The sequence below is a fragment of the Pleurodeles waltl genome, chromosome 10, assembly GCF_031143425.1.
Source record: "Pleurodeles waltl isolate 20211129_DDA chromosome 10, aPleWal1.hap1.20221129, whole genome shotgun sequence".
Lineage (NCBI taxonomy): Eukaryota > Metazoa > Chordata > Amphibia > Caudata > Salamandridae > Pleurodeles > Pleurodeles waltl.
This window is the reverse complement of record NC_090449.1, coordinates 118,008,813-118,029,288: the sequence shown is the minus strand read 5'-3', so window position 1 is coordinate 118,029,288 and position 20,476 is coordinate 118,008,813. Positions and strand designations below refer to the sequence as shown.

General features: G+C 43.0%; 1 protein-coding gene across 1 annotated transcript in view; it reads left to right on the top strand.

Moving 5' to 3' along the window:
- Positions 1-20,476, top strand: part of SNX8 (sorting nexin 8) — a 179,744-nt gene that overhangs the window by 114,103 nt on the left and 45,165 nt on the right. The window contains exon 5 of the mRNA XM_069209940.1: positions 9,224-9,304. Within this exon, the coding sequence (XP_069066041.1) occupies positions 9,224-9,304 (81 nt within the window). The remainder of the gene's footprint in view (positions 1-9,223; positions 9,305-20,476) is intronic.

Here is a 20,476-nt window from a genome sequence, read left to right as displayed (position 1 = left end):
GCTTTTAACCATGCCCATGTCAAGCCCATCAGTTTGGTTGGTTCATGAGCTTGCCTTTTGAAAGTCGCTTGATTACATTAGTGAAAGGCATGCATTTCTGGTGTTCAGCCGTCCTCGAGTGCACCGGCCAACTTCTGAAAACATACGAGGCTCCATGTTTTCTGTATGGTTTCTGCACTACTTTTTCTCTCTATTTCGTAGGCAGCGCAATCTCGCTGGACAATAGTAGATCGCTTTGCATGACATCGACCCAGTTACATGGATATTTGCGCTTTTGCCGGTTATATGGATGATTGCACTTTTGCCAATATGTTTCACTGCAAGCGAACTTCTGTTTGCTTTGTGCTGATGGCGGCCGTCGGCTCGCTTATGTGAAACTGTTTTACTTTTTGGTTTATGTGGCAAGAAAAGTTTGGTTAGGAGTTTATTTGGTTAGGAGTTTACAACGCTAATAGCTTTAACTCGAACAAATGCGAGACCCATTGCTTTGCAAATGCTTTTTTTTTTTTTTTGCAAACAATAATGCTACAGAGGTAAATCTTTTGACGGGTGGCGGGATTGGTTCATGAACCTTAACAGGGCAACCTTCAAAGAAGGATCTATGTTAGCATCAATCATAGAGGATAATGCACCAATAATCTGACCCCAATATTCTGCAATCTTCGGGCACTGCCATTCGGTGTCCATGAAGTCTGCACTGGGAATGGAACATCTTGCACAACTGGTATTGTATGAACGGTTGATCGTGTTAGCTTGTGAAGGAATGCTATTGGTTTGATGTAAGAATTTAAAATGAATGAAACTCTGTATTGTGTTTGGAGATAATGAACCAATTTGATTACAACAGTATTGCCATTCTTTATCTGAAATCGGTAACACAGATCTATTTCTGTGTGTGGTTAAGTTACAAGAGCGTCAGTTTGCATGTAATGCTAGTAGCAGTATGTCTGGGTGAGGTGAGTATAATGAACAGCAATACGTCCATACATGGCAGAGCTTCCTGAGGAAAGGAGAGGAAGTGGACTTTGCATATCGCTCGGAGTCTCCACTGGTATTTCTCAAGTCCTTCCCATGCTAGTTGTGTGCTGACAACTGAATTTATTTTTGAATGTGTTCTCCTAGGGGTTTCTCCAGTTAGTTCATTTATAGAGGTTGGAACCACAGTGTGTCTCTGAAAGAGTAGATGCACATGTATGGTAGGAGTTTGATTACAAAAGTGCATATTAAGTTTGTGCACATAGGTAATACTATTCAAACTCTGGGGCAGCTAGTCTTACCTGCTCATACATTAAAGTCAATGTTTACCATTTAACTCCAGGCTGCTTACCTGCCCATGCTAATGTAATCATATGTGATCTAAGGGTTTTGAGAAAAAAAAAGCTTTATTGAGGGGAATAGGTATGTTGGAGAACTGGTATAATTTAGGTAGTATGACCATTTTCATCAGTGGTACCCTACCCATGAGAGAAATTGGAAGGGCTATCTCTCTTCTGTTTTCTCTTACGAGGAGTTGTGTTTTTGGCCCCGGTGGGGGACCCCTACCCCCCATCCGCTGCAGGCCTAGAGGGGCAGGGTATCCCTACTCTGTCCCCTTCTATCTTTTTATTTTTTTTTAAACCTTTTTTCTAGTACTCGGTACTGATTCCTGTAAGATGGCTGACATCACATAATTTTTTATTTGGTGGCAGCTAATCAGATCTTATCTGGAGATCTGTAGCTATGCAGATCCTCCTTGGTGTGAAATATGTATATCTTTTTACCTTAATTCCTCACAAGGTGCAGATTTACACCAAATCACAAAAATCTGGCTTTCTGGACCAAGAGCTAGCTTTCTGACTAATTTAGTGTAAATCTGTTCAGAAGGATTTGTGGTATCACTGTTAAATTTTCCTATGGAAAAATGAATGGGGACATTGATTAATTTGAACCGGTGCTTTCCGGTGCGGGGCACCTGCACTTATTTTTGAGGGCCGACACTTATTTTTCTGCCTCAGGCTTTTAATGCGAGCAAAAGACACAAATGGGAAAGATGGAAGAAGAGAACAGCAAAAAAGCGTAACAAAGGGAGAAAGCAGAAGGCTGCAAGAGTGAGCTGAAGAGGCAGGGAGTGGCTGTAAATGGATTGAAGAGGCACGAGATGGCTTTTGGATTACACTGCCTCAGCATTCTGAGCTTGCACATGTAATTGCAGCAGCCGGGGCTCCAGCACGTTTGTATTTACAAATTAAGAGCTGAATGAGGAAAACTTGTTTTGGAACCCCACTTCACGGATCGCCTGAAACTTTCCAGGAAGATGCTGAGGTGGAATAACTTTATTTTCAAAAGTTTCATGAAGATTGTTCAAAGGGAGCTAAAGTTCTAGCCAAACCAAAAAATGCTTTATGAATAAGAACTGCAAAGTGAGGATTGCTACTGTGTAAAATGTATTGCTAGACACAAATAGCTATAGACCTGTTTAGATAGATGTACTGATAAATCTGTATACATGCAATTGTCACTTTATGGTGTTTTAGACTGTAATATTTAGAAGAGGATTTGAGCTGTATTAAATCATTGAACAAATATAGTGAGATTATATAAATGACTTTTATTACATTTTGTTATGTACAAATTATATTAGAACTAAAGAAATACAATATATTTAGCTATGCTTGCAATGCTTCATGAGAGTAACCTATCCAAGGAGTGTAACTTTTGTTACTGAATGAACAAGTTAGCTCATTAGGTATGCTCCTGATGAATAGACATCCATTAAAAGCTTTGTTGGTTATGAGGCACATGATCATTTGAACTGCATTCAATAATGATGTCTGCTGATTAAAAACATTTTGATTAACATACTGAAGTAGAAATACATTGATCAAAGAGCTGTGCCTTTCAGGAAGGTAACTGTGCTGAGAAGGGTGAGGAGTAGGTGTTAAGGAAATTATTATGCATGAGTGAACCTGAGAAATATGAGATACAGGAAAAATCTCGAATTGTGTGAACGGGCCCTACATAACTACCTTCACGGCCTAGAATAAGAGATTTGAAGTTTAGGGAGAGATACAAACAGCAGGAAAATTGCAGCAACCCTCAGATATAAAATCCAAAATTATGTTTCTCAATGAGATAACTGAACAAGAGGTTAAACACTAAAACAAATATGTGGAAGCTAGGACGAATGACTGTCTTATAAGAGAGGCCAAGGTACTAACAAGTCTAACCCTCTCCATATAGAGGACACTAAATATTTCAAACACTCAGATGGCTTAACAAACCTCACCAGTTTCTTGCTACCCCAATTACTGTAGATAACATGTCCATATTTTTCGGTAGTTTGCCCAGATGCAAGACGCCCAGAGAAGACGGATTTCCCTGTGGATTTTATAAAGCTATGTCTCCATTAATTACCCCATGATTGTTACAGGTCTATAAAGACTCAATAAAAACTAGGTCTGTACATGTTCACTAAGGGAAACCTTATTGGTAATGTTTCTAAAACCTGGCAAACCCCCACCCTTAAATGCAATTCATATAGATAGATCTCCCTAATGAACACAGATGTTAAAAAGCCAGCCGAAGACCTGGCAAATAGACTGCTTCTCCTTCTTCTACACATGGTCCTGCAAGACCAATTAGTGTTTATTCATGCAGACCGCACACCCATAACCTGTGGACCATCTTCGATTCATCAATGAAACCCTGAAATGGAAGCAGTGGCATTTATTTTTCTAGACACCTCCAACGCTATTGATTCCCTTCAGTGGACTTTTTAATTTGCTGTATAAAACATACATGGGAGGCCCACAGGCCTCTCTGGGGTGGATCCACCTACTTTACTTTAAGCCAACAATCAGGATTCGTTTGAACGGGCTCCTCTCTAACCCAATAGATGTAGGAAGAGGCATCCATGAGGGATGTTCTTCATCCACGGTGCTGTATGCTCTTGTCTCTGAAATCTTAGCATGTGCTATCAGACAACAGCATGCCAGGAGAGGCCTGCAGTTCAGCTCCAGGAACTTATTATATACGTATGACATAATCTTCTATTTGGAAAAATCGCCCCAAATGTTAGCCCACTCATAAAAGAATGTACCCTGTTTAAAGCACTGCCAGTGAGTTCCTTGAACTGGAACAAGTCCACAGTTTTTTTTTCCCCTGACCCTTGGGAGCCACATCTGTAGGCTTGAATTTCTCCTCCAATGGAATCCTAATCTGTTCACATATTTAGGAATATAGGTGAGCTGTGACAAAGTAACTGTCATAACTGAAACATAATGCATAAAATTAAAGATTTTGACACAACACCTAGTGGTGGACCGGGGACTGGGAAGTGCTGCATATTATATATTTTGTGGAAGGAGGCACATGGCCCCCCTCCTTGAGCCTTTATAGGGCCCCAGGGACTCAATCCCTTGGGGCCAACATTATTAAAAAAGAAGAGGGGGCATGTGGCCCCACTCTATGAGCCTCAAAAGGCACCAGGGACCCCATTCCCAAGAGGCAATCATATTTAAAGGGGGGGGGGGGGTGGTTGCGCAGTCCCACTCTCTGAGCCTCAAAGGGCCCTCCTCTGGGGCCGGATCACCACTTGTGTCCTGGAGAGGCTACGCCTGGGACACTGTTAATCTGTGCAGGCAGGGAAAATGTGTCTGCTCTCGACAAGCGGAAGCTGCAAAAATGCTCCAGCCGGGTAGGACTAGACATTTGTTTTCTCTGCCTCCGCTCTTGCGGGCAGGAAAACTGGGATTGTGGCAGGAGCATGGAAAAATACCTGCCCAGAATGGGTGCAGGCAGGAGGGGCACAGTAGCCCTCGGGCTCCCGTGACCTACAACCTTCTATGTTGTGGGGGGCCCAGGGTAGACCCGGGTCACTCACATTAGGCCCCAAAGCATGGGGCCCCTGGGTCCTGTGAAGACTCAGGTAGAGGGGGCATGTGCCCTTCCCCATAAGAATAAGAATATGACCCCTGGGGATGGTGTCCCCAGAACCTGTAAAGGCTCGGGGAGAGGCCTCTCTCCCCTTAAAAAAAAAGATATATTCTGTATTAACATGAAATGTTTATGAACTAATGTGTAATAATGCAGCATAGAAAATGTATTAATGTATTTTGCTATAACATGCGCTTGAAATGTGCCCACGGGGAGTTACCGCCAACATATACGGGGACTAATGAAACTGACTCATAATGTTGAAATGTTATATTATGATATGATTTTACACTAATAATAATAGGTATATGTAAAGGTTTTGCTAACAAATCATTAGGCCTTAGTTAGCATGAGTCGAAGCCTAGCTGCCTGGCTCTCATATTAAATGTGTTTTTCAACGTGCAGTGTGCTGACTTGCTGAAGGACATGAACTCTTGTTTTTCTCCAAACTAGAAGCTGACTGTAACTGTAGTAGATCCGTTCTCATGAAATTCGACTTGCTTGTAGAAACATTTTAGCTGAATGCAACACTGTAGACCAGTCGTAGGTACAAGGTCGCCTTAACCGGTACAGACAATGGAACCACTGACTGAAGATGTGCAAAGGACCACGAGAGTATGAAATCATGCCGGACATTCCACCCGCTAAAGATGTCAATCATAAGGACCAATAAACTACGTGAGAACTGCTATGGGGTGACAAATTAGATGAGGTAGTTTGTAGTTAATTGGAGGGAGATAATGGGGTGCAACCCCTCATCCAACCAAATTTTAGGGGAATGTACAACGAAAATGGGATAAAAACCCTTGACATCAGGAAGTAAAGCAGAACAGGAGAGAATAGGGGAGAGAGAGTTAGGGAGATGCTGATGCGATTTGCTATGACCCAGACACTTTGTCACTCTGCATAGAGACTTTGCTGTTTGGTTCTTAGAACCATTCTTGCCTTTATATCGCCCATTTACACTTTACCTCCTCATGAGGGAAGTGCCCCCTTCTACCCGATTGCTGAATTCCTGATGGCGAATCAACTGATGTCCTGAGGACGAATACCGAACCGGAGTGCTGACCCAATACGGAGGGTAACTATATGACAATGAAACTGTAATTGTCTGTTTGCTTTTTCCTTCTAGGGACCAACTGCTTCTTTTGACAGAGACCATAGCTAGATGTTTTCCAAATTGGTGTTACTAAATTGTTTTGCATGAAGCCCAACATGCCAATGCTAATTCGAGGAAAAGGAGAGGGATTCACCATACTTACGCAAATAGACAAATGACTGAATCTATGCTTTGTTGAATAACGTGATGATACTCTCCTAAAGCAAATCTATGTTGACGCCGCGTTATGTTCTAATATTTGTGATTCTTGCTTTGATGAAATCTTATCAGAGTTGCCATATTGTGACTATGCTAATGTGTTTCTTGGTTTCGAGATTAATAAACTTGCTAGTAGAATTGTAATCAATAGGGAATAAACTTCACAAAATCATATTAAACTGGTGTGGTTATTCATGGCTGAAAGGTAATGGTGGTTTGTGAGTTCTATTAAATGTCTTTGCTTAATTTGAATTGTCGCATTACTGTAAACTTTGATGACATTATTGACATATTGATTGACATGCTGATTAGCTATCACGTCCTAAGGTGTCTTCAATCAGGGTCAAAAGATTCATTGGCCTAAAACGAGTCCCAACGTGAGTAAATTGGTCATTAAGGGACGCGTTAACACACAGACAAACATTTTTAATGTTGTGGGGAATGCAGCAAGCCCCCAGCAACATTAAAAAAGGTAAATCTCCTAGGTCATTAAATCCATGACCCCAGGAGAGCTTCCCATAATTTTTAAAGCACTCCAAGTGGAGATCCATTCTCTTAAATTGGAATGCAGAGCCCTCTTGTAATCTGTTTTGTGGCTGCACTTTGTAGCCTGAAAACTGTGAAAAAACAAAACAAAGAATCAAAGACTAATAGTTCCAGTACATGTTTAATGACTATTAATTATAATAAAGATTGATCAGTGTACATTCATGAAATTTAAATTAATTATAATTATTAGATTATTTTTTTAACAAAGAAAATACATGTGCTTTATATATGCTGATATTCTTCATAAAGCCAATTGGCCCATATTTTATATTTTGATGTTCTGAACGCTTGAAAAAAATCAGTAGCTGTGCCTTACTCAAAATGATACCCCTGTATTCAGCTTTGTGCACCCGCCCTGCCCTGCACATGGTTTGTGCGCAGCAGGGTGTAGGCACCAGTGGTGGTTGGGCGCAGGGCCTGGCCCATTGGCAAACCTACTTTGCACATTGCCAAAGGCTGTGTATGGCAAAGGTTTGGACGACGTCATGGGTTGACTGCCGAAGGCCATGTGGAGCTTGGGTTTGCCTAACTGCAAAGGGTTGCAGCCATCACCACGCCACGCACAGCCATACTTATATACTAGAATACCTCGACAAAAATAAAGGCTAAAGTGACGTTACAGTTAGGAATTGTAATTATATCTTACTTTACTTTAACAAAACTCTTGAAGTTTCACTGAAAAAAAACAAAATTTAAAGGGACATTATAGTTAGATGAAAATTTCTGTTAAATATACAATTTTAAACAAACACAACTACACAAATTCATCAGTTATAGTTATTTACATTAATTATTACTCGAGCCCTAACGTAACCACAACTCACACCCTCGTCATGCACTGCTTATAACCTCACATATTACATCAGTCGTGACGTGTTCTCTGACATCCTTGATAACATGACAACAACATCTCAATGATAACACTGTGCATGGCAGGAGTGCGACATAAACAGTGATGCGCTTGCATGATCGCTGAGATGACATACAATTGAAAACACAGTGCTTACATGTAAATTTAGTTGCGATACTTGCACTGGATTGGTTAATTGACCTGCCAGTGGCCTTCAGTTATTACCTTAACAATCCAACTTTCTCACTGACATAGAAGACACAGCCTGCCAAACTAGGCTGAAGAGGTCCGCAAAGAACCTTTTTCAGAATGTGGTGACTACACAGAAAACAAACATTGCTAAAATGTAATGTAAATGTAATTTTCATGTATGAGCCAGACCCGTTGCCTCTGGAAACACCTGTTTAATTTTTTCAATCCTCTCTTTATACTGAATTGCATACAAATTAAGGAATGAAGGGCGCTGAATATGTAGCTACACAAATGCACATTGGAGGTTTCACCTGCCTGAAAATATAGATAAGCCTTACCTGATCTGCAACATCAGGTAAGACTGAGAACCTCATTTAAATTGTGGCTGATAGGGAACTCTGTTGGAACGGAGGAATTCCCTTTCGGTCGACATTGTGGTCCTACTGCCTGATTTAAATTTGGAGGAACCATAGTTTGACAACAGCGGAGACGTCTCTGTCTCTGCTGTGATCAAACTCCTCCGATGGCCCGACTGCTTAAGGGGCCTGGAAGGTTTTACTATCTGTCCACCCACCTAATTTAGACAGGTGGATGGATATACAGCTGTTTTTCAGTGCCCCCCACCTCCAGGAAAAATCTGGCAGTAAGGGGCAGTAAAAGATGCACAATGACACCCCCATTATGGAAGGGAACTCTCATGGCGATGGGGGATTTTTTTATTTTCTTCAAAAAGCAAATCCCCCTATGAGACTTTTATTTTAGAAAATTAAGAAAAAATTATTGACCAAGTGGTCTTTCAAACTTGCAACGTATTAGCAGGACAGTTCACTTCCATGGTAGAATTGTCCACTGGGAATGCAGATATTTCTAAATCTGGTGGGTGGCACCTCCATCAGGGTGACTGAGTAATTTACTCAGTCATCCTGGCGGAGGACGTGCTGCCTGCCAAGATTTAAGTGAGCTCCTTAGACTGCCACCACTGAAAAGTAGTCTGTGTACATAAAAAACCATCTTGGAGTTCACCCAAAAAAATAGGCCTTCGTGCAAATCAGTCTTTAAACAAAGTTTGAAGCTAATCGCCTGTCAATAAACGATATTGTTGTACCCTGTGGCTATACACCCTTACTGGAAAACAGTTTTTGAAGGAAGGTAACATTTCCGTTTGTTCTTTAGAGCTGAATGTCTGCTCAAACTTACTATGTGAGCTGTGGCTTCACAAAAAAACAACCTCGAACGTGATATTTTAATATATTCTAGGAAAACCATACATAGGAGTTTAATGGTACCTAGTGATTTAAATTAACAAGAAACTGGGATCTTAGATGTGTAAGTCGAGGAGTGTTCACTGCAATCTAAATTCCTATTCATGGACATATTTTGTGCTTTTATCTTTTTTAAAGGAAGTTCAGAACAATATGCGGGAATCTGCCCGAGCAGCAGGAGATGAATTCATGACTTGTAAGCTTGCCACCCGAGCCAAGGTAGACCTCTTCTTCTGCCAAACATATCTGCTGATTTTTACATTTTTCCTTCCAGAAAGGCCTGCTATTCATGTTTCATCATTTTCTTCTTCCCACTTTATTAATGGCATCATAAGTACGCTTATGTGGTAATCAAAACGTGTTTCAAATAAGAAGTAAATGATGTGCTGTTTTGTGTTCTGGAAGAGATTTTTTATTTTTTATTTATTGCAGTATTCGTTTGGGAAAACACCTTTTTATTTCATGATGTATCCCTTCTTCAAAAAGTGGAAGTGGCCTCTCTTCACCCAGTCACTGGGTAAATCTCCTTCCTATTCATTCTTCATTCTATTACAGAAATTCAGCACTCGTGCAAAAACATAGAAAATGCATTTTCACCATTTTTTATGATTGTGTAATATTAAATAATTCCAGCTAATTTTGGTCTATTCGGTATCACAGAACGATTTTTGTAAAAGGGCAAAAATGGAGCAAACAAATTAGGAAGCCATATACAATATGCACTGCTTATTAGTCATTTTTAAATGAGTAATAAATGTATCAGAAAAGACATACTTGTTCAGGAAAACCCTTCTGTAGTTTTTTAGCTAGAGCCTACCAGACAACACATGCTATCTGGTTGCAAAAGACCTATTGTGAGTTTACAGGGATTACAGACTTCAGCGTTTCTTCACTTACCATTGGTTGGCTTGTCACTTTCATATTGTTGCTTCACATTTGATAGCATTCCTTGTCCCAGCTTGTCCATCCTGTGTTTGTCCCTCACTTGGAGCGTAGCCTCTTCACTACCCCTCCTTTTGGCTGGCCTTCTGCTGCTTGCTTTTAGCAAACTACTTTTTTTTTTTTGCTCAAGACTCCATGAGAGCATTTGTTTTCCAGCTCTCTCCAATGTGCGCTTCTGAAGTCTACCGATACACATCCCATGCTTCGTGTTGCTGTTCCCCTTGTGTTGCAACCTCACATGTGTGTGCTTTTCTCTCAGCCAAACTCCCTTCTTTCTCTTTATGTTGCTTTCTAGCTTGCATCCTTCTCTACCTACCTCCATGTTGCATTTCTCATTTGCTGCTTTCCCTCTGACCAGCCTTCTCCCCACTGTTTTCCTTCCACATGCTCCTCCTTTGTCCCCATGCCCCCTTTTGTTTATAATTATATTTTTGTTTCCTTGAGGAGTACTAGGTAAGAGAACATTTTGCTGCTGGTCCTTGCTCTTTAGAAACACATACAGAAACACATACAGTACATTTATGCTTCTTTTTATTGTTTTCTGTTGTTTTCTTTTTACAAATGGATCTTGGATTGGTAAGTTTAAAAAAACCAAAAAAGAGCCTGCATAATTTTTTTTAGACACAAATGCATATTGACTCATGCACCTACAAAATCCTAATCACATTTTCTTTGCTTGATTGATTTAAAAAAAACAAAAAACAAAGCTGCACAAATGCTTATTAATGCTGTACAACAGTAGTTCCTTTGTTTTCTAAAGACCCTGCTTAATCATTATTGAATGCTGGGAGCCCCTCTGAGACATTAATGGAAGAAGTCAGACTGCAGCTTAAGTAGTTTCAATTATTGGACAAAAAAAACAGAAACAAACTTTCATCAAACAAATACACCAGCGATTACATATTTAATTCACGAACAGGTATACAAAAATCAAAACATTCATATTAATAGAAAGGCTGGGCTTTTCTAATTTTAACTGAGGCAACCCATGGGGGGCCTGTACAAGATGGCGGAGGGAGCAGAAGAGAAATTCTCTGCTCCCCTGCGGCCCGCTGGTCAACTTTGGTGATCCTGGTGATGACTGCAGCAGGAGTGGTGCGGTGACCCTGCAGAGGTCACTGCAGCGTGAGACCCAGCCGACTTAAAGGGGATGCCATTTTTGTTGGTACTGCAGACATAGTGGAGCGAGGCACCCACAGCAGAGACAGTTGAGGCCCAGTGCCGCGCTCCTGGTGCCTGTCCCTTGCCCGCAAGCCGGTGGCCGTGAGGGTTACACCATCCCCTCCTGGAGCATCCACCCTCCCTGCTGGACAGCATGAGAGGGGGGTAATCACCAGGATTTTCTTTGCCTGTGTGACCTGCGTGACTTGGTAGGACTGTGCTTCTGGGAACCCCCTTCTGGTGGCGGTGGTGTTGGGGGCGTGACACGTACCCGGCGAAAAGGCAGCCACAGTATAGACCTTCAGAGAATGGCATTGTTGACCAGGTGCGGAGGGCATTGGGACCCCCGCTGTACCAGATATTTGCCACTATGGTGAAACCAAATAAGAAGAGAGATACTGGGGTGGATCGCTCTGGGCCGCCGCCGGGGCCTGGTGTATTGTCGATTGCTGATGACCTGCCATCTGACTTGGAGGACCCAACGCTGCGAGACATCATACAGCAACCCGTGAAGCGCTAGAAACAAAGATCAACACCCTGGGGGCTGAGTTTGGGCTTCTGAAAGACGACCATCGTTGATTGGCTGAGAGGGTCACAGCAGTAGAGAAGGAATTCACAGAGATCCCGTCCAATATAACGGAGGCACAATTGAGACGATCTTCAATAGAGGACAAAGTCTGATCACTTTAACAATGAGCAGAAGATGCGGAAAATCGCTCCAGAAGGAACAATATACGCATAGTGGGAATTCCTGGCAACTCGGAGGCCTGTGACATGATTGCTTTTCTGGAGACCTGGATAAAGAAAAAAATAGCTCCAACAGGCCATTCCCTGTTTTTCACCCAGGAGCAAGCCCACAGAGACTCTCCATGCCCTCCCAGACCCGAGGCCCCACTGCGATTGGCTATTGCGAGGCTCCTACACTATAAAGATACAGATTTCATCCTGGCTCAAGCTCGGAAGAAAGGGAAAATACCAATGGCAATAGTAAAATGATGGAGTTCCCTGATTACTCCAATGAAGTCCCAAAATTGAAGTCCTGGCTGCAAAATGAAAACTTCAGCTAATAGGCGTTTCCTATGCTATAATCTTTCCGGCCTGACTTAGAGTTGTGTCGCAGGGCACAATTCTCTTCTTTAATATGCCTCAGGAGGTATGGACATGGATAGAAACACAGCCTGCACAGTCCTTCCGGGGAGCCAGAGACTCTCGACCCCACACACAAAACAACCAAAACATAAGAGGAGGCGGCTCCCAGGGGGACCCCCCTCAGCCAAAGAGGCTAGACAGGCCCAGCGACGGGCTCTCATGGATATTGCAGCCTTTCGGCCGGGGGTGGCAGCCAGCCCTGTCACCCAGCGTTAGGATCCGGAAGATCTCGGGGAAGACAATGGTTTTGTTTCAAGTAATGTCACGGCCCAGTCAGATCATTCGGACTTGTCGGATTCTGAACAGGAACTCATCATTGTCCCTCCCCACATAGCAGATTACTTTATTTGAGGGTAGCTCTCATGGGGACTTAGAGGTTGCAGCTGCCTGAAGCCATTAGAACTGTGGAAGCTCGGATAATGGTAATTGACTTTCCACTCGTGCTATTAAGATGGACAGTGGGGTACATGGCAGTGAGCGGCCCTGCTTTGCATACCAGGATATCACAAATTGGGCTCCGCCACTCCCACACGGCCATTTATACAGCTTCTTGGTTGGCACAGTGGACAGCACCGGACCATGGTTTTATCCACTGCTCAACCGTGGAGTTGGAGGATACCGTCCATACGGTGTCTGTTACTTTAGTTTGGATATGGAGGGTTTCCCAACCGGTCCTGAAGAAGGGGAGGTAGGTTGTTCTATTGTTGTGTTGGTTATTTAGGGATTGTGCAGTGTACAGTGTGATGGATGCTTTCTTCCAAATGGTCTACCTTTGTCAGGTTCCAGGCTTACTTAATTCAGATAGCAACAGCCCGCTGGGCTAATTTCCTCTTTCTTACATCGCAACGTGACCACACCCATACGCCATAGCAAAATTTCCTGGAATGTGAGAGAGATTAATTCCATAACAAAACATTATTAGGTATTTTCCTATTTGTCCTGCCGAGGTGTCCATCTGGCCCTACTACAAGAAACGCAAACCCTTGAGAAGGAGGGACTAGCCCTGCAGCGCCACTGAAGAGGACAATTGTACTATACGACCTATTCCGCTTACTCCAGGGGGGTCCTGATTTGGGTAAGGTAGACCCTGACGGGCAATATGTGGGTCTAAGGGAACGTCTAGATGGGAAGGACATAGCTCTCATTCACATTTATGCACCAAATGTCAACCAAGCTAGCTTCTTTGCTGAACTATCTCAACAGCTCTCCCCCTACTTGACAGGAGAGGTACTCGTTCGTGGTGATTTTAACTGTGTGGGAGATGCAAACCTAGATAGGTCACACACCCCAACTGGTTGATTTCCCCAGTGTACAAACTATCCCATATGTTCACTTCCTGGGGGGAGAATTGGAATTTGGTCGACTCGTGGCGCACTATACACCTGCTGGATAGGGACTATTCTTACTATTCTAATCGACTGGAGTCTAGAAGACTCTACTTTGTGAGGTTCAGGCTGCCGAAACCGCATTGAGTCATATCGAGCTGGATTACTTGAGGGGCCTGAGCAATCAGAGGCCCTACTGGTGGGTAAAGAAACAGCAGCAGAGCAAGTAGAACTCTGTTGTTGTGACTATCGAAGCCATATGATAATGGCCCATGCATCCAGGGACAAAGCGGGTGGCTCCTGGCCCATTTAATTCCCACTACTAGGGGATCGCCAATAGTAGAGGTTCGAACAGATTCTGGCCTTTCACTGAATATGCAAGCAAACATCAATAGAGACTTCTATGATTACTATACTATGTTGTAAAAAAGTGAGTCCCAAGTATCCCCAGACGAAATTAAAGCCTTATTTAACACCACTCAAGTTTCCTAGATAGTCACTAGAGAAGGCCAATCTAATGGAGGGGAGGGGGATTACACTGCCTGAGGTGAAAACAGTCATTAAATATATGGCGCAAGGAAAAACCTCGGGTACTGGTGGCTTCCTGATCAAGTTCTATGCCTCCTTCGTAGAACAATTGGTGCCTAAATTAGTGGAAATGTACAGTGAGGCCAAGCTGTTAAAGGTCCTTCCACCCACCACCAGAGGGGCCCTTATGGTACAGCTGCTAAAACCTGGGAAACAACCTTGCAACATGAAGGCCTATGGCCTTCTATCAATCCTGAATGCGGACTACAAAATTCTTAGTAGAATACTTGCCACCAGATTACTACACTATATGCCTCGGCTGATACATAGAGATCAATCGGGCTTTATTCCGGGCCGCAACACAGCACTGAACATCCATCGACTGCTGCTGTTACTGAAAAAAGCACTGACCACAGTGCCACATTCTGAAATATTATCAGTAGATATCGAAAAAGCTTTTGTCAGCCTGGAATGGAACTATTTGGCCAAGGTGATTACGTGTTTCCACTTGGGAAGTGGGTTCTTCAATTGGGACCAGCTGCTTTATGAGGCCTCGGTGCTAGAGTTATGACTGGCAAACATATATCACCAATCTATGAGAGAGAACGTGGCACTGGCCAGGGGTGCCCCCTCTCACCATTACTGTTCGCCCTAGCGATGGAACCCATTCCGCTCTGAGCCTGCCTAGGCGGTGATTATCACGGCTCCAGAGTGATGTCAGAATGTCAACATATTGCGCTTTACGCAGATGACCTTCTGTTATTCCTTCAGGACAGTAGGGAGGACCTATCAGGGGCCCAGCAGTTGCTGCAAACATTCACTGACATATCTGGCCTTAGGGTCAACTGGATGAAAAGCAGCCTGTTCCTGGTTCGCCGGGGCATGCCCCCTGTATAGTTGGACTCTTTGCACTGGTAGCAACATTGCATTGCATATTTGGGACTGAGAATTCATCATACCCCCTCCGATGTCGTAGAAGGCAACATCGTACAGGCAATTGGTTCCCTGAGGGGGGACCATGGACTTTTGGAGCACTCTCTCTTTATCAGTGATGCGGAGGGTGGCGCTTTTGAAAATGGTTATGCGACCTCGACTCCTCTATTATTTCACCGCATTGCCTAATAAAATCCCTCAGGCCTTTTTCAAGGAAATAGACTCCCTGACTCTATCCTTTATCTGGGGAGCAGGCCGCAAGCATGTGGGGCTTCCATGTTGCAGTGACCTACCGCGTTGGGTAAGTTAGCAGCACCGAATTTTGAAGACTACTACATAGCGGCACAGCTGCAATACTTCACGCAATGGGTGAGGAGCCGCCAGAACCCTCCTAATGAAAGGTGACTCGGAACACCGGCTGGTTCTCAGCTACTTCAGCTCCTTTTGGGGATGAGGGATCCACAGCAATGCACAACAAAGGAACATTAAGTGGTGGCGTATTGCTGGCGCAGATGCCTACAAAGAACCAGAACCAAGCGCCCATATTCTTAGGTCCCACTTGATTATTTAACGGTCCTCCTACACAATAATAATTGGCAGGGACTAGGAGCAGATTTCCTTCATATGCTTTGGAGATGTCCTCAACTTCTTCGCTACTGGCAGAAGTTTGTGGACTCTCTCTCGACATTGGTGGAAAGAGAGGTGCCTAGAGACCCGCCTACTGTATAAGTGACTTCCTGCCCACCTCGAAGACTTAAACATCCAGCAAATTCATGGATCTGGGGTTCATATTGACCAAGCAGGAGATTACTCATAATTGGAAATCAGGGGCACCTCCTCCGTATGGGTGGAGGTATGTCACCCCTCCCCCACACCGCCAGCAGCAACCGCTGCAAATTCTTTCACAAGGAAGGGATAATAAACCCTGTTTATTATCCCTTCCTTGTGAAAGTGGCGGGCATTGGGGGTGAGGAGCAGAGGGGAGTGCCCTGTGCACTCACCTCAGGGCGCATCTGTGTTTGACCGGCCGTCTCGGGTCTGGAGAGAGCCTGCACAGGCTCCCAGTCTGCCTGGCAACACCCTAGCTGGACGTTCCCAGACAATCCTGACGCTGGTCAGGATTGGCCGCAGGGCAGGCTGGGAGCCTGTGCCTCCAGCCTGCAGAGGACCGAGGAGCAGTACAGAGCGGCGCAAGAGCGAGGTAAGGATTTTTTTTAAAACATTTTTTAAAAATAAATTACAATTATTATGTGCCACCCTGCCCCGCCTCCAGGAATCCCCGCGAGCCACGACTGTTGGAAATCCTCTCAGGCCCCCCAGGGACTAGCATGGCGCAAGGAACTCCTGACATGGACAGATTATGAAGGAGAAATGTTGACCTTGGAGGCCCTCCGAAGAGGTTGTCCCTCCGATGGGGCCAGGGCTTGTGCGACGCTGGTTGAGGAACTCAGACAAATGGTCTCTCCCCCTACAAACTCCCTGTCTTGATCAACATAGAGTAGAGACAGGAGGGATAGTTGCGGTAGATCGCTCAGACCGGGGTTCGTTATCCAATGGGTGAATTAGCTGTTCACAGTGGGAGACTAGGTAAACAAAAGCATGTTATTGATCTGCACAATGGGGAGAGGGGTTCTGAGTTGAAATGGGGAGGGATAGGGGTGTTGTGTGCCTGGGATGGGCAATTGGGTTGTATACGGTTATTGATAACTGAAATTGGACTACTGTGCATTGATGGCCTATGGGCTCTCCCAGTGTTTTCTTTCTATATACCAATTACATTTATTTAAAAAAATAAAAACTGAGGCAACCCATCATCCATGTTCTAGTCTGTGATGCATTTCCAATGCTCCCACGAATCAATGTGAGGACACTAACTTAAATTTCGGTAAACAATTTCAGATTCCTTCACATTTACTAAATGTTTAAACATTTTCAATTTTAAAATGTTCTTCTTTATTTTGATACACTTTATTATTCTGTTAATATTACTTAACTTTCTAAGCAGTGCGGACCCCTAAATAACTGTTGTGGACCCCCAGAGCTTAGGAACCGCTGCTGTGCAGCAGCACCATAAGGCCTTGGCAAACTCAGTAGTTCCCAAAGGTGAGAATTATTGGCTTTGCTAATGCTTGTTTTAAAAAGTAAACCCATTTTCCACTATTGAATAATGTAATAATAGAACAAACTGATTGTATTTTAAAATTGACCTAGATTGCATCTTTGAAAGCATGGGAATGTATTGTAGGAACTTGTTATTATTTTAACTCTGCATATGTAGTGCCAAATCAGTTTGTGGTATGTTCATCCCAAAATTGTTTAGTCTGTTTCACACATCTGAATAAGGAAAGTGCCTTGTTACTTCCACCTCACAGGACTTCTGAATTTCATTTACGTTTATTAAATACATTAAATATTTTTATTCCAAATAAAAGGGATAATGGCTAGTGCAGTGTACACCTTGACATATTAATTGATGCTGTATGAGGATTTCTAATATGAGTTACAAATGTCCAGATAGATTAATAAACTGACTCATGAGCCCACTATGATGGGCGCATACGGAGAATCCAGTATTACGCAGGCTGCAAGACAGAGGCCAGACCCGCACGGGATGTTGCGCCTGCGAAGCATTTGTCACGAGACTAGAGGTTAAGAATGACGAGCGCCCGCCGTGAACCTGATAGTACGGAGCATACATGCGGGGGAGGGGGTATCTCGCCTGCGTTGCCTGCCCCCACCTCCTGCACCATTTGCTCTCTCCCTCCATAGTTCGACAAACTGCATAGGGGGCCAAGAGAAGAGGGGTGCCCGATCACCGCTGCATGAATACAATGAGGTAACCACACATAACACACCCGCGCTGGGAGACCGTTGCTTGATCAGTTCAAATTAAGGGCTGAATGACAGAGTTGCGATAGAGATATCGGGCCACCAGAAGATATCACAGGGTTATGTAATCATAATAACAGATATGATAGTTGACAAGTCAAAAACTCGCACATTCCACAAAAACAAACGTCCGGAATGCATACTACATCACATGGTACTGCACCACAATCCACCAGTACACAGTTGTTGGAAAGTGGGGTAGCTGACTCCATCAAAAAGATAAGATTGCAGAAACACCAACAATTTTTGGTACAGTTGTTTATTGATTAATGTAAATCCTACTATTCGGACCTAGACCTAGTTTGTTACTCTCCTATTATGTTATTACAGAACAGGTGTCATCTTGATGCTCTATTAATTGCGTTCATTGCTGAATACTTGTGCTGAAAACAATAAAATAGATGTAAAAAATAAATTTTAAAAAAACCTGACTCATGACCCAATTTGAAATTCAGTTGTAAATTGTGAGACCTACGTTTAAGGGATCTCTGGACTCATATACATATATATATGCCTAGTTATCTGCATCAATAATAAAAGTCTATGGGCCTGATTACAACTTTGGAGGACGGTGTTAATCTGTCCCAAATGTGACAGATATACCACCTACCGTATTACGAGTCCATTATATCCTTTGGAACTCGTAATACGGTAGGTGGTATATCCGTCACATTTGGGACGGATTAACACCGTCCTCCAAAGTTGTAATCAGGCCCTATGTCTTATAGTATTTTACAGAATCGAAAATGTTCTTGCAAGAAGGTATGAATTAGAAATCTATATTGCTTTGCTTCAGAAAAGCGGATAAACATTCCAGTTCAGTCTGAGCTCCCAACATGTGTTTTCTTTCTCTCCCTTTTTAAAAGAATACTTGTAAGAGGGCCTTCCCATTGCGGCTTACTATTGGGCCTTTCTCTAAATGTGCTTTCACACAGCTTTTATTAATAAATTTCTTTTTTTTGCCACTCCAAGATGGACTTTGCTATCTTTGAATGTTAAATTTAGAAAAAGCCAAAATGTTGCTGACTGATAACGCATAGTCACACATGCATGGTCATGCATGTGCATCTATTCATCAGCACACTGAAGTCTTCTTTTTTGTGTTTTTTGGCCAGTGCTCTTCAGTATCTGCAATTACAATTTTCTTTTTGTTTTTGCTGATACTGGGTAGCACCGGCAAAACATATTGACCAAGCCCAAAGACCGGACCTTTAGGCTTTGCCTGCAGTTTGTGATTAAGGATTTACTGGTAGGCGTTAAGAATGAGTGCCTCCAGTAAAAAGGTCTTCTTCATGGTCACCCAATATAGTGAGTTGCAGATATACCGCTTAAAAGACACCCCATTTCCTTGTCAACCATGAACAGATCCTTGTTGTAACATCTTAAATGGAAAGATCCCTTTCTGGTGGCAGTTACTTAAGCCAGTTAATATGCAGGCCCTAAAGTCTCAAATTTGGGACCACATTTGATAGGAAAAGGGTGGTCATGAGCAGATAGTATTTATTCCTAATGTAGTGTAGTAAATGTGTGTACCTTGCAAACCTCACCATATCTCTGCCCGTATCCTCTCAGAATCCAACCTTTTATTCAGAAATCATCTTTATTCATTAGATGTGAGAGGGATTTTCACTGCTACTTAAAGACTCAGAAAGTTAGAAAAGCCAAGCAACATTTCTTTAAATTATGGTTCGATCAAATGCCAGGCCCTGTGGCCAACCCAGCTGCCATAAGCCGTGTGCAGCTCAGGTTGGCTGCAACTCCTGCTTTACATGGTGAATGATACACAGCGCTGAATGGGTGCATGGCAGATGATTGCAGTACATCATAAAAAAAGAAATTCACTGAAAACACGCAGTTAAAGATTAGTAATGCTTCATCAAATACAAATCAGAAAAAAACACTGAATTTCATCAGTTGCTGTGTGCAGTGCACAATGTATGTCACTTCTCTCGCCATGCTCAATACACCACTTTGTCAATGGCTCTGGGGAGTGGGGGGGGGCTGTTTTCCATGAGCCAGCCATGTGGTGGTGCGAGTTATGGTGTGCGTTTTGCATTTATATTGCATTTTCAGTGCTTGGGTTTTAATTGGTTTTCACAAACAGACGGCTAATTAAACAATGAGCAATGGCTTAACTTAGTTGTTTGAAGCATTTCCTGCAACGTTGAGCTATTAAGGGCCCCAACTGCAATTTGAATTTTCCTATTACTAATTAAACAAATGGGAAAAATGAAGTTCAGCTTAGACTGTCATTAAGATGCAATTTCTTTGAAATCTGGAAATATTCTGCATGTCCCTTTTGAAATTTTGTATCACTGTATTTTGCCCAGTAAGAGCACCCATACACTCAGAATGCAGTTATGCAGCGTGGTTCATTACAACTTAATGTTTGTTTAGTATGACGTCTGAAATACACCTAAAAGGCCACAGTTAAAGCGGAAATTATTACAAAATAAAACTGAAA